The sequence below is a fragment of the Gopherus flavomarginatus genome, chromosome 9 (genome assembly GCF_025201925.1).
Source record: "Gopherus flavomarginatus isolate rGopFla2 chromosome 9, rGopFla2.mat.asm, whole genome shotgun sequence".
NCBI lineage: Eukaryota > Metazoa > Chordata > Testudines > Testudinidae > Gopherus > Gopherus flavomarginatus.
The window spans coordinates 80,191,771-80,205,017 of record NC_066625.1 but is presented as its reverse complement, the minus strand read 5'-3'; the positions used below and the strand labels follow the sequence as shown (position 1 = coordinate 80,205,017).

Sequence of the window (13,247 nt, the reverse complement as noted above, 5' to 3'; positions counted from 1 at the left end):
AAGTTTCACACATTCACGTGGAAAAGAAAAACAAAAAGATGCTCTAACTCCAGGAATGAATGCGCATACTGAAAATAAAAGGGCCCAATTCCCTCCTGCCTCATCAAGTCCTGTGCAAAGTGAATGGAGATAATATTGAAATCAATTCTCCACTCCCACACCAGTGATGGCATTTTACCTTGTCTAGGTGTCAGTGACTACATATGGTGCAAGGACATGGAGTTTGGAAGACGGAACTAGGAGATCCTAATTGGACCTGTCCTTCAGTGGTTTGAGCATTGGCCTGCTAAACCCAGGGTTGTGAGTTCAATCCATGAGGGGGCCATTTAGGGAACTGGGGTAAAAATCTGTCTGGGGACTGGCCCTGCTTTGAGCAGGAGGTTGGACTAGAGGACCTTCAGAGGTCCCTTCCAACCCTAATCTTCTATGATTCTATTTTCTCCCTCCTCTCATTCTCTACTTTCCCTGCAGCGTTACAGGAGTGTGCCTGCTTCCGGTGCTACTCTTCCTGGCTTAGAGCTGTTTTGCAGCATTCTGGAAGTTCCTTAATGCAATTCCTCCATCTTCCAGATGGGATCAATTCTTGCGAGCCCATGGGAGATTTAAAGTGATGGGAATCCTGAATTCAGAGGCTGTGTCAATAAAGAAACCAATCCTGGGGAAGGACAAATTTTGGGGCCCTCTCTCATTTAATAGAAATGTAAAGCCAGTGCAATCTTATGTATTCTTTTTTAATTTTCTATATCAACAGAATAATTTACATAGTAATAATCTCCTGAATGCATGGAGCCTCTTTCATCTCTAATTATGCCAAGTCAGACACTGACTATACAAAGGTCATTCACTCAGCTCCAAAAGGCAACAATTACTGGGTTGAAATGGGGCAGCCTTTAGTGGCAACTTTATGCAACAGTTAAGGGCAGGAAGTGAAGGAAAATGCCTTAATCCACTGACACATAGAAGGAATTTAGGGAGATGGCTTATTTTACTTTAAGATGGCATTTTGCCAAGATATACAAATTAATGTCTAAACTGCTGGATGTTTTACGAGTACAAAACACTCCTCCAGAAGGCAGCAAGTTAAACAGGGACTTACAGAAATATGTTTTCCCCAACTGCACTATACGTCCCACATGGCATCCAATTCTTCTAGTAACAAAATCCCCATTGGCTTCAGCAGTGAAGATCAGACCTATGGGCAGCTGAACAGAATAAACACAGAATTCCTCATAATAAAGGTGGTTAGCAGGGGTAATGGGAGACAATGTCATTATTTAGAAGTTAGCATTTATTTTATAAACATAATTTACTGTTTAGAAAATATGGATATCATGAGGGAAGCTTCACTGTCAGTGAAAGCAGAGGAACAACGAGCTGCGCAGGTTCCCCTGGGGGGAATTCCCCATCCAAAATTGTTTCTTTACGATGACTACGGAGAAACATATATGGTAAGCTGCTTTGGAACTACTCCTTGGCTTGGAATCTTTTGAGATGAAATCAGATTTGTTTTAAAGAGATGAAACAGTATGATGTTGGATAAGGAAAAAAAAAAAGTAAATAAACAAGCACTGAATCAAATGCCTTTCACAACTTCAATGATCTAACACAGTGGTTCCCAAACTTGTTCTGCCACTTGTGCAGGGAAAGCCCCTGGTGGGCCCAGGGACGTACTTGCTGCTGCTTCCAGCAGCTCCCATTGGCCTGGAGCAGTGAACTGCGGCCAGCGGGAGCTGAGATTGGCCGGACCTGCGGACGCGGCAGGTAAACAAACTGGCCCGACTCGCCAGGGACTTCCCCGGCACAAGCGGCGGAACAAGTTTGGGAACCACTGATCTAATGGGTTTTGGGGTTTTTTTTAAATCTCTTTGGCTCCTTTTGCTATTGTCATGACCTTTGAGCTACATGAACTCTTGGTTGATGAAATGAAAAAATGTGTACCCTGTCATTAGTAGGAACAGAGACCAAAAGACAGCAGAGTCTTGTCTATGTTAAGGCAAAAGGCAGAGTCTTGTCTATGTTAAGGCAAAACTGTCTTTTCTTTTAAGAATCCTTGTATAGAGTGGAGCTCGCTGATTTGATATTCCTTCAGTCACCACAAAGTTCCTCCTCCTCATTTTCCTAGGGCTGGTTACTACAGCAACAGTCTGTTTGCGATTGAAAGCAACATATTTATTGCATGCATCATAAACCCAAAGCACTGCTACTGTCTCTAGAAATTTGAAATGCAACATAACAGGAGCGATGAGATATCCTTTCGTTAGCATATTGCCCCTTGCTCTTTGCAAGGATGAAATCCAAGGATGAAATTGTGCATGCATGAATTTGCACTCAAACCTGTAACGGGACCCTCATGGAATCCCACTGAAGTCCATGATGATGAGCACAGGCACAAGGATCTGCCTGCATGGATCTGCCAGCATGGATCCAACTGCTGGATCAGGGCCCTAACTAGCAAACACACTTTTCACAATTGTACATGCAGCTGTGGTAAGGGTAGCTAATTAAACATAACTTCATATAGCATGTGCGCATGGAATGATATATCTACATTTTGTGGGACTATAATACACTAAGTTTGTAAAGTATTTGCATTTTAGATCCAGTGGGATTATTCACAGAGAGTGCACAGTTAAGCATATGCATAAATCTTTGCAGGTTTTGGGCCTAGACAGAATGGTCGAACTTCATCCTTTCCTCCATCACCTTCAGTGGAGTTACACCAGGAATGGATGGCCCATCAACTGCAATATCTATATTATGTAGTAACAAATTTCCAACCCTGAGGCCCACACAGTTGCAGTCCTAATTTTTTTTTTAATCCTTCCCTTAATTCTATCAGGTTTCACAATACTTTTCAAATCCATGCTCCACTTTCCCCCTCCCACCAAGCCCCATATTATGGAGAAGTTTCCCCAACACAAGCGTTTCCCAAATGTCAGTTTCTCACTAGATAGGTGGCATTAGACACCTTCTACAGTTACTTGCCAGAAAGTCTCACTCTTGTGCAATATGAATAAAAAGAAATGGATACAGTACACTAGGACAGTTCCATCCAGGTATGAGCACTCTTGAAGGAATTCTTGTCCTTTCTGGTCAAGTCAGGGGTGAGCAGATATTAACTAATACCTAGGAGTCAAATAAATGCCTTGCCTAGCTCAATCATAGACTGGACACAATATGCACATTACTGAAGTGAGCCATATGGCAAAAGTTACATAGTTTGGCCAAAAAATGATCATTTCTTTGCAGCTGTCTAATGTGACAAGATGACTGTCTGGACTATCAGTATTAGTTAGTTTCTCTCCTAAGGCAGTAATCTGTGTTCACTTTACTCTTGATTTAAAATTATAGAACTCATCCCAGAAACCTGTTATCCTGGATGCATACAGCACAGCTTCTATAGCAGTGATCCCCAACCTTTTTGTGGCCAGTAGCACATTCATGTTTTCAGAAGAGTGTGGTGAGCACCAACAATTTTTCAAGGCTTATTTAGTATTTGTATATTAAATAATACGAAAAACATCATATTTAATATTACATAATATATGAATCCAGAAATAAGAGAGAAGCCGGAGAGAAGCTGCGAGGACAGAGAACACCGGCACTCGCAGCCCCGGAGTACTCTGTCCCCAGCAGGCATGGGGTCCTGGCTTCTCTCCCATGCTGGGCACTAGGTGGGCCCCACGCCTGCCTGGGATCAAGAACACCGGCGCCAGCAGTCTGCAGCCCCGGAGTTCTCTGCCCCCGGCAGGCGCAGGGCCACGGCTTCTCTCCCCTGCTGGGCACTAGGTGGGCCCTGTGCCTGCTGGGAACAGAGAACACCACACCCGCAGCCTGAGTTCTCTGTCCTCGTCAGGAGTGGGGCCGTGGCTTCTCTCCCCTGCTGGACACTAGGCGGGCACACAAATGCCCCAGCAAGTACCATGTTGGGGACCACTGCCCTGCAGAGTGAACACTTTCTCATAGGAGAAGGTGGTTGGTATAAAATACTGCACAGGGAATAACTGAGGGTGTATAACACAGTGGAGAATGAACCAGTCATGACACTTAACTAGCTTTGCTCAGAGCTGATATGCTTCTTTTTGCCAAGGTCACTGAAAATTCTATCATCCGACATCACTGAAATAGTCAACTAAATTGTGGGTGGGATGGGTCAGAAATTACTCATGGATACTGCTGGTCCCCAACTGGATGAGTGCACACACACTTCTAGCACAAATAGCCACATTTTGAACTGCTAGGAATGAGTTTTCATGGACATTCGTGCCATTTTAACAAAAAAACACTGTTTGTAAAAAAGTGAAAACCAAAACAGTTGGGAAGCAAGTTTCTGAGGAAATTCAAATGATTGTTGAGTGGATTTTGTTTTGGCAGTATTTTCCCAGCATCAGTTAAACCATCCACTCTTTAAAGGTTATGTTAATACAGCAAGTTTAATGCCTCCAACAAAATTCCCGATGGCCCCTGCTCCTTACCACCCTGCGCACATACCCCTCCGGAGTCTCGATCTCAGAGCTGTCATATCTATCTTGCCAATGTATTTACTCCACTGACTGATGCAAATTGTAAATTTTTCAAGATATTTCTTTATGATCAATGACTCTGAAATCATTATAAGACTTAATTTAAACTCATGGTTTGTGGCATTGACAGAGTTGCTCCAGTGAATTTGGCTTTGTGTTTACCTTGAGGCCATTTGTTATCCTGTATTTTACACATAAAGTGATATATTTCCAGTCCTCTTCGTACAGTGGAATCCTCACACAAAATTCAAGTAAAATGCTCAGAGCACAAAATTCCAGCGTGCAGAGCTAAATGTTGAAATAATGATTTTATGACCACTTAAGGAATGAATGGGCTGTGCCATGCACATGCTAGAACCTTCTTAAGTAGATGCAAGAGGCGTTAATCTAGGAGAGGACTAGGACAGCTACACTCTTTAGATAACCTATCCAATAGGTATCCCCACTGTTTCACTAAGTTTGATATCATGGGACATATTCAGAAAGGCAACTGAAGCTGAGCAGGGTTACACGAGTGGCCATTCCAGCCAGGTGTATTTTGGTAACTCAACCAAAGAGGTCATAGCAAGGTGGTTTGTTGATGGAATTGCCTTTTGGCTTCCAGTCAGAGTAGGTCGGGGTTGAAGTTTCTGTAGCTATTAAATACCCTGCTGAGGGACACAAGAGAAACACAGGAAGGCAGGCAAATTAGATAAGCACATGCCTCAGTGCTTTGCTGAACTGGAGCCAGCAGAATTGGTGCCTAGCTACTACTGAGTCCTATGGAAATGGAGCCGATATTGTATAGACAACAGATGGACACAGAGTCTAGAGGCTTTCAGAGGACAACTTCACTCAAAGTTTTCTGAAGCACAGTCAGTGCGGGGTTCCTCACAGAAACCCATGAGCTCTTTACCCTAAGGCTAGGATATTTCAGTTGATAACCAAAACCCAGTGTTACCCCTTAACCCCATCATGTAACACCATGCAACTAACCCCAAGCTGCCTGAGATGGACTGAGTAATTTTGCAGCATGATCACCACCATTGGGATTTAGATGCCTAACTCCCCATATATCACAACATCCTGCTCCCCTATAACTAACATTTTCTGGGGAGCTTTCCACAAGATGCTGAGTAGGAGCACCTGCTCTACAAAGAGAACTTTCTTTGTGTGTGTGTGTGTGTGTGTGTGTGTGTGTACGCTCAGAATAGCTTTTCTAAGGAATTATTTGAAAACTTCCAAGGAGAAATGCTCCTCAGATCCAGTGCCTTCATACAGTAATTATTAGACATGTCAACTAACACACTATGGAAGCAGCTAGAGTACACTGGATAAGTGGTTAATTATTGTTTTATAAGCTATTTTGATGTTCTGCAGCTAAAGCTCAACCACAAGTGACCAATATCATTAGAGTTTAAGAGACATGGGAAAGTGCTGTGAAAAGAGAACATCTTTCCTAATCATCCACTGCCTCATTATGGCTGCCAGCCCAAAGGATGACAACATATCACCAGCTTTCTCTACTAAGAGTGAAGACTCCTGCATTTCTCTGCCATGGTATTTTAAGTGGAAGAGGGGCAGGGAGGGCACAATGGTGATCAGTGGCAGAGAGATGTTTCTTGTAGTAGTTAGTTCTTGGTAGATCAAAGCCAAGGTATCTTCACAGACATAGAAGCACAGAGGAGAACCCCAAATTCATCCTTTCTATTGATGCCGGATAAACCAGACAACAGAATGAGTTCCAATAGCAGGAACACCTCAACTGCATTCAAACAAACTTCAAAGTCTTACCTATATATAGGGAGGAATCTTTCCGTCTCACGTGGTCATCGATGTAGGAAACTCCTAGTGGCTGTACAGGGGTAGCACCAATGCCTAGGAGCACTTGCGCTCCAATGAGAAGCAAGTACATCATGTTGGTGGTAGTTCTATTCCTGCAGATAAGATCCGGGTCTGGTCCCTCGTTGCTGGTGGACCCGTTGGCAGCACACACATCCCTCCCTTCAGCCCCCCAGCGTATTTCCCCAGATTCATATTCATACTGATGGGTCAGAAATTCAGGCAACGCCGAAAGGAGGGCGCCCAGAGCCATGACTATTCCTCCGCATCCTATCAAACGTGGCCTATGCCCCCGGGCTCCAAAGTAGCTCACAAAGAGAATGAGGGCCAGGTTCCCAATCTCAAAGCTGCTGGCTATCACCCCCACATCAGCGCTCTGCAGGTTGAATCGCCGCTCCAAGGTAGTTAAAACACTCACCTACAAAGAGAGAAAAATCCAGAGACAATTACTTAAAGAGCACATAACTTACATAACATAAGAACGTCCATACTGGGTCAGACCAAAGATCCATCTAGCCCAGTATCCTGTCTTCTGACAGTGGCCAATGCCAGGTGCCCCAGAGGGAATGAACAGAACAGGTGATCCATCCCCTGTCCACCCTTCCCAGCTTCTGGCAAACAGAGGCTAGGGACACCGTCCCTGCTCACCTTAGCTAATAGCCTGTATTCTGTTTACTCCATTTGCTGATCTTACCGTGATAACTCACAGCTGTTAGTATGTTTGGGCCTGATCCAGAGCCTTGGGAAGTCAATAGGAGTCTTTCCATTGATTTCAGTAGACTTTGGATCAGGCCATTACACCACAAGTAGTTCCTTTGAACGACTGCCTGCTTGTGAAGCAAGGAGCTATGGGACACGATCAAGGGTGCTAGTATCAGATGCTGTATAGGCAGCACTAGGCAAGACAACCATAAAGCCTTCTAGACCTTGGTGTAAGACCATGGGCAACATTTTCAGAAATGCTTGCATGACTTAGGCACCTACGTCACATTCACAAAGAGGCTTGGAGTCCTAAAAGCCAAAGGCTCCTAACTGCCATAGGCACTTTACAAACGTTGACCCCAAAGCTTGAATCTGATTGGCTGCATGGGTATCATTCCAGCACATCCTTAGCACTGAGCAGCACAAGTGGTGAACCCCTCAAACTCACACATGTTCCTCAGTACTAGTTTGAGTTCTTATCAGAAGTAGATGTGTTTTGGAGGAGCTGGTGTGTGCGGAGAGCTCCTTGCTACTGTGCACGCTGCAAAACTTAATTGCCTGTTGTCATTGGCCTAACTTTCCACCCCTTCCCTTTTGAGATTGTGGTTTTAACACTGAAACCCAACTCTCCCATGGAGCAGTTGAAGAACGCACACCAAAGCACACATCAGACAAGCTAGGCACCCGATACCTTTCTGTCTGAACTCATGGCCTTGCTGACACACTGACACTTGGCTCACACATCGGCAGCGTGTCACATAACTGACTCAAGAAGCAGCCACAAAGGTAAGGTGTTGAGCCCCGATAGAAAGTTTCTTTGCAAAATAAATAAAAATTAAGTCGAACAAACATTTTAAAAGAATCTTTTACAGATTGATTAATGGCTGGGAGCTTCACTTACTGACAAGACAAGACAATTTCAAAAGAGAGAGGCCAATTAAGATTTACATAAATGCAAAGAAATGCACTTGTGGGTTTTATGCAACATCAGTTGAGAGCCAAGAAGATGCAACACTGGGTACCACAGCTGCTGTCTGCCACGCTCATGGAAGAAATCCAACATACTGTTATTTTCATGGCCATTTCTCCTTAAAAAAAGGCAACCCAGTTCCATCTTGGAAACAGGTCTTTTTTTTCAGAGATGAAGATTATATTTTTAAGGTCATCCTAAGACATGCAGTTAGGATTCAAATAAAAAAAAGTGATAGCGATCTCATAATATAAGACAGCCCCTGGACAGTATAAAAATAGTCTCCCACTGGAGGCGATCAGAATCTTTGCTGATATACCTCAAAAAGCAGGAAATGTTCTGTCCAACTTTAAAGTATTCTGACAGCAGCTCTCCTCTCAGGGCAGCTAGACCCTATTAGGATACACCAGGATGCTGTTATGCCAAAGAAATGCCTTTTTGCAATAAAATGGACAAACAGAATAGCCAACTTCTGTTACTTTACTTGTGTGAAAGATAAGGACCTCTGTTTCCTGAGCATCCAAAGACTGCAACATGAAAAACAATGTTCATCATTTTTGCAGATGCAACTGTCCTCCCCCAAATCCAAACCATTATTTTTTTGGTGCTTGCGACTTGGCACCCCCTTTCTAATGTATCAAGAGCTGCATTTAGGCATCAGTATAATAGGCTGCCCCTCTAGTGCACCACAGTTAGGAGACACCACCATAGTCACTCATCTGCAGGAGGTCAGCAAAATGCACCTGGCATAGGGAGAGACCAATCTCAGCTACGTGGGGGCCTCTAAGAGCAGCCATTATCAAGATCCTCACTGCAGTCAGCACAAATGATTCTAGAAATGCTTGGGAGTGATAGTGGTGGTTGCCAGAACCAGGCACCCCAAATCTAGGGTGCAGCCTAGGGCCAAAATTCTAATGATTACATACCTAAAGGATCAAACACATGACCAAGGGCCAACTCCCTGAGATGCTGACTATAAGCAGTAGGCTGGCTCTCCATAGACATTCTGCAGCAGGAAGAGGTCAGGTGAGATACTGGGTGGGGCTGAATTTGAAGGGGTCCACTAGTAATATTTGCATATGGAATACAAGACAACATGGGGAAAAAAGTCCCATGCTTCAAGATAAAGCATCCCAAAAGGGGGGCCCAACCTATCACACCCATTTTAAAGGGGAGGAAGGGCAGGTTCCTTTAAGATTTATAAACAATTCTCAGCAAGAGGCATCGTGTCCATTATCCCATTTCCTTTCCATCTACAGCTCAGGAAATTTGAACAATTATAACTCTTTCACATTATACCTTTTATCTGAGGAGTGCAAAACAGTTTGCCACAGTAACATCTGCCCATTTGGCCCTAGGCTGCATCTCCATCTTATAAGTAGGGAAACTGAGGCACAAAGTAGTGATGATTCCCCTATGTACACTTTATACGATTCTTGCTCTTAAAAGACACTCTCTAGAGCAGTGATTCCCAAACTTGGGACGCCACTTATGTAGGGAAAGCCCCTGGCAGACCGGGCCGGTTTGTTTACCTGCCGCATCCGCAGGTCCAGCCGATTCAGCTCCCATTGGCCGCAGTTCACCACTCCAGGCCAATGGGAGCTGCTGGCAGCAGTGGCCAGTACATCCCCCGTGCTGCTTCCAGCTGCTCCCATTGGCCTGGAGCAGTGAACCGCGGCCAGTGGGAGCCGCGATCGGCCGGACCTGCAGACGCGGCAGGTAAACAAACTGGCCCAGCCCGACAGGGGCTTTCCCTACACAAGCGGCGTCCCAAGTTTGGGAAACACTGGGATAGAGATTTTATCCTTCCTCTGGGATCAGCAATTTCATCTGTCCAGAGATGTGCTTTGCAGTAATACAGGAAACACTTCCCTAGAGCTTCTCTTCTGGGGATCTCTACTTCCCCTGTGGGGCAGATCAGAATAGAAGTGACAATTCTTAATGTGTGTAAACTGAATCACAGGAAGCCAAATTAATCAATGAGGCAAGTATGAGGATGAAGTTACTTGAGTTACAAGGTTAAAGTCAAAGGGAGAGTTTGCAAAGGTCAAAAGGCAGCTAGGGTCCCCAACTATCCCTTGTGCCTTTGGCAGTCTCTCCCAACAGGATCCAACCTGGCTGTCTAAATTTAGCCCCTTACCACCCACGCATATTTAAGCGCTTTAAAATGTGGCCTGATTTTCAGAGATGCAGAGAGTCACGTCCTCCTGAAGTCAAGATGCCCAGCGGGGAGCTCAGAACTGCACAAAGTCTGGCCTGATTTTAAACAGTTTGATGTAAAAATTCCAGCTGAGGTAACATGCAGAGCAGGCTAATGGCAGCCCTAGGAATAGAACCCAAGAGTAGGGTGACCAGACCTCCCAATATTAATGAGACCATCCTGATATTAGGGGCTTTGTCTAATATACGCAACTATATGCTCCCACTCCCGAAAAAGAGTGTCCCACTTTTTCACACTTGCTATCTGGTCACCCTATCCAGGAATCCCGATTCTTATTCCGCTTCTTCAGCCACTAAACGTGGGGGGGTGGCTTGGTTTCGCCTTTTCCTTTCCTGAAAGCTAACATCCCATGTGGATGTGGCCCCAAGTCTCAACAATTCTCACGTTCCACCTAATAATCATGTCCCTTCAAATACGCATCTGGATCCTCCCCGCCCCCATCACAAGCCCAAGTTACACGTGAACAAGGAGAGTGGGCTCTTACTTTGCGACACAAGGATGTGGAACATGGGAGACTGGATGGGTGTAGCCAAGGGTTATATCTGAGGGGAATGTCTGCAGGGAAAATGCTATTCCCTCTCTTCTGCAAGAAGCAGATGGGAGTTCCCTCTTCCCTTGCTTGGCTCAGCCACATTTCCCATGCAGCCCCCTCTTCTCCACAGCTGGGGCACCGAGCCCCTCCCTGTCCCATACTGGGTGCGGTGGTACTGCCCAAGTGGCTACTAACGTTCTCACCGTTGATATAAACGCTGCCCTTAGCTAACTGGCCTTGGAAGCAAAGGGACGGGGAAATTGGCTGCACTTCTCTGGTAAGGGCCAACCCCATCATACCAGCTGCAAACATCCAGGAGAAACTGGCATCTGCAAGCAAAGTAGCTGACATCAGTGCCAGCAAAGTGCCCTTCACCATTTCCAAAGAGTCATAGAAGAGAAGTAGTGAAAGAAAGGGATGGGGGGGGGGGTTGGGAGAGGGGACTGTCGACATGCTGATTTTTAACCGGATGATACAGAAACATGAGTACGGGATATCCAGGATGGCAGCAGCAGAAGCAGCTGCAGCCCAAGTTCTTGCTTTGACTTTGGCTATGACCTACAAACATTCAGGCCCCCTGCAATATTGCTGTAAGCATAGCGGCGACATTATCTGAGATTACAAGATCAGCGTCTGTTCAGGACAGCCTCTTGCACACTCTAAACATTTTTCCATCTCTGTCCATCCCATGTCTTTTTATACAGCTTCTTAAGTACAACACTCTCAAAACGCGTTAGGTTTCCTTTGTGACTCAAATAAACAGCTTGGGTTGTGTCTGAGACCATGTCATTGCCAGACATAACACGAGAACTGTTTGTTACTGTTCATATTACCTATGGATGAGCCTACCTCCCAGTGTATTAGGAATCAACTACTCACCATCCTTACTGGCTTAGTGTTACAGAAATGTCCGTCTCAATCTCTAGGCATGTTAAGAGCAACACTAAACATACTATCATATCGGTTACTAAATACACAGTCTAATCCTTACTAGCGCTGGCTGGAAAATAAACTTCAAAACCTTAACTTTTCATGAAACAGAATTCCTATTATCATTCAAAAATTTTATAAACACACATGAGAAAAAGAGAAAGACTTGAGTCTGGGAAGGAACTCAAGCCTGGTTTCTCAATAACTACCAGACAGGTGGCTATTTGGGGGGGTGGGTGAGTGGGTGCAGCCCCCAAAATTCCATCCTGAACCCATGAAACTTTTCTGTAACAAGTTGCAATGAATTTTCAGTTTTTCCATTCAAAAAAAGTTGGGAAAAAAGTTTCAGCTAGCTCTAATCTCTATGCATCATGCACACCACATATATGTATTCACATGGATGTGGGTGATACAAGCATTCTCCAAAAGTCTGGATAGCTCCATCTCTACCTACATCTCTGTTTCTGCTACCTCATGTCCTACACACTTCCTAATCTTTAATTAGAAAAGGTTCAGAGAAGGGCAACTAAAATGATTAGGGGGTTGGAATGGGTCTCATACGAGGAAAGATTAAAGAGGCTAGGACTTTTCAGCTTGGAAAAGAGGAGACTTAGGGCGGGGGGGAATATGATAGAGCAGTGTTTCCCAAACTTGGGCCACCGCTTGTGTAGGGAAACCCCTGGCGGGCCGGGCCAGTTTGTTTACCGTCCGCAGATCCTGCCAATCGCAGCTCTACAATGCACTGAAAATGAGTACAGGCGAGTCTCATTTTACGCTCGGGTTACATTCCGCTGTCAGCGCATAAAGCAAAAATCACATATAGTCAAAACTACATTGAGTGTAATGGTGGGCGGAATCACCCGCACTACAGGTATAGTATTTAAATTGTTATTTTTCTCTTTTTTTTGTTTTGTTTTGTTTTTGGTTTTGCCCACTGCGCAAAGCTGAATTTGCACATGTTAAATACCCGTAAGATGAGATTCGCCTGTATCATATCATTCATATCTCTAGTGATCAAGTCATATTCCCTCCCCCCTCCCCGCAAGTCTGAAGAGAAGTTCATTGTATTAGTAACAGAGAGTTATATAAAGAAAACACACCGGCTTTATGCCTGGAGGGCATTTCTTTAAAGGCTTCTCTTTTAATGTAAAATACATCATCTCAACTACGATTGGACTTGAAGAGACATGTCTGCAGTGCTACAGGGTGTGAAATAATTGCCTGGTAACTATGTCCCCAAAGGAGAAACAAAAGAGAACAGGTTCCCAGAGCCTTCATTACAGATCCATAGAGCTTCAGACTTCTTGAAGAGCCAACAAAACCATACCAGGGCGCACAGCTTCCATTTTATACTCCTCAGACTACTTCTTTGGAACACATATTGTCCTCTCCTCCAGCAAAGCCCACAGAATGGGAACTGAGCCCAGGAGAATCCCTAGGTTGGATAGTCTTCCTTGCATGTATTTGGAAGTGGGAGGGGGGGAAATGAACTCCTTTCCTCAGGAGTACTGGTCTCCCTGTTCCCCTCCAAGCAACAGAGCTGGACTA

At 44.7% G+C, this 13,247-nt stretch overlaps 1 protein-coding gene across 1 annotated transcript in view; it reads right to left on the bottom strand.

Moving 5' to 3' along the window:
* The window catches only part of SLCO3A1 (solute carrier organic anion transporter family member 3A1), a 211,214-nt gene that overhangs the window by 172,327 nt on the left and 25,640 nt on the right, over positions 1–13,247 (bottom strand). The window contains exon 2 of the mRNA XM_050967407.1: positions 6,297–6,762. Coding sequence (XP_050823364.1) covers positions 6,297–6,762 — 466 coding nt within the window. The remainder of the gene's footprint in view (positions 1–6,296; positions 6,763–13,247) is intronic.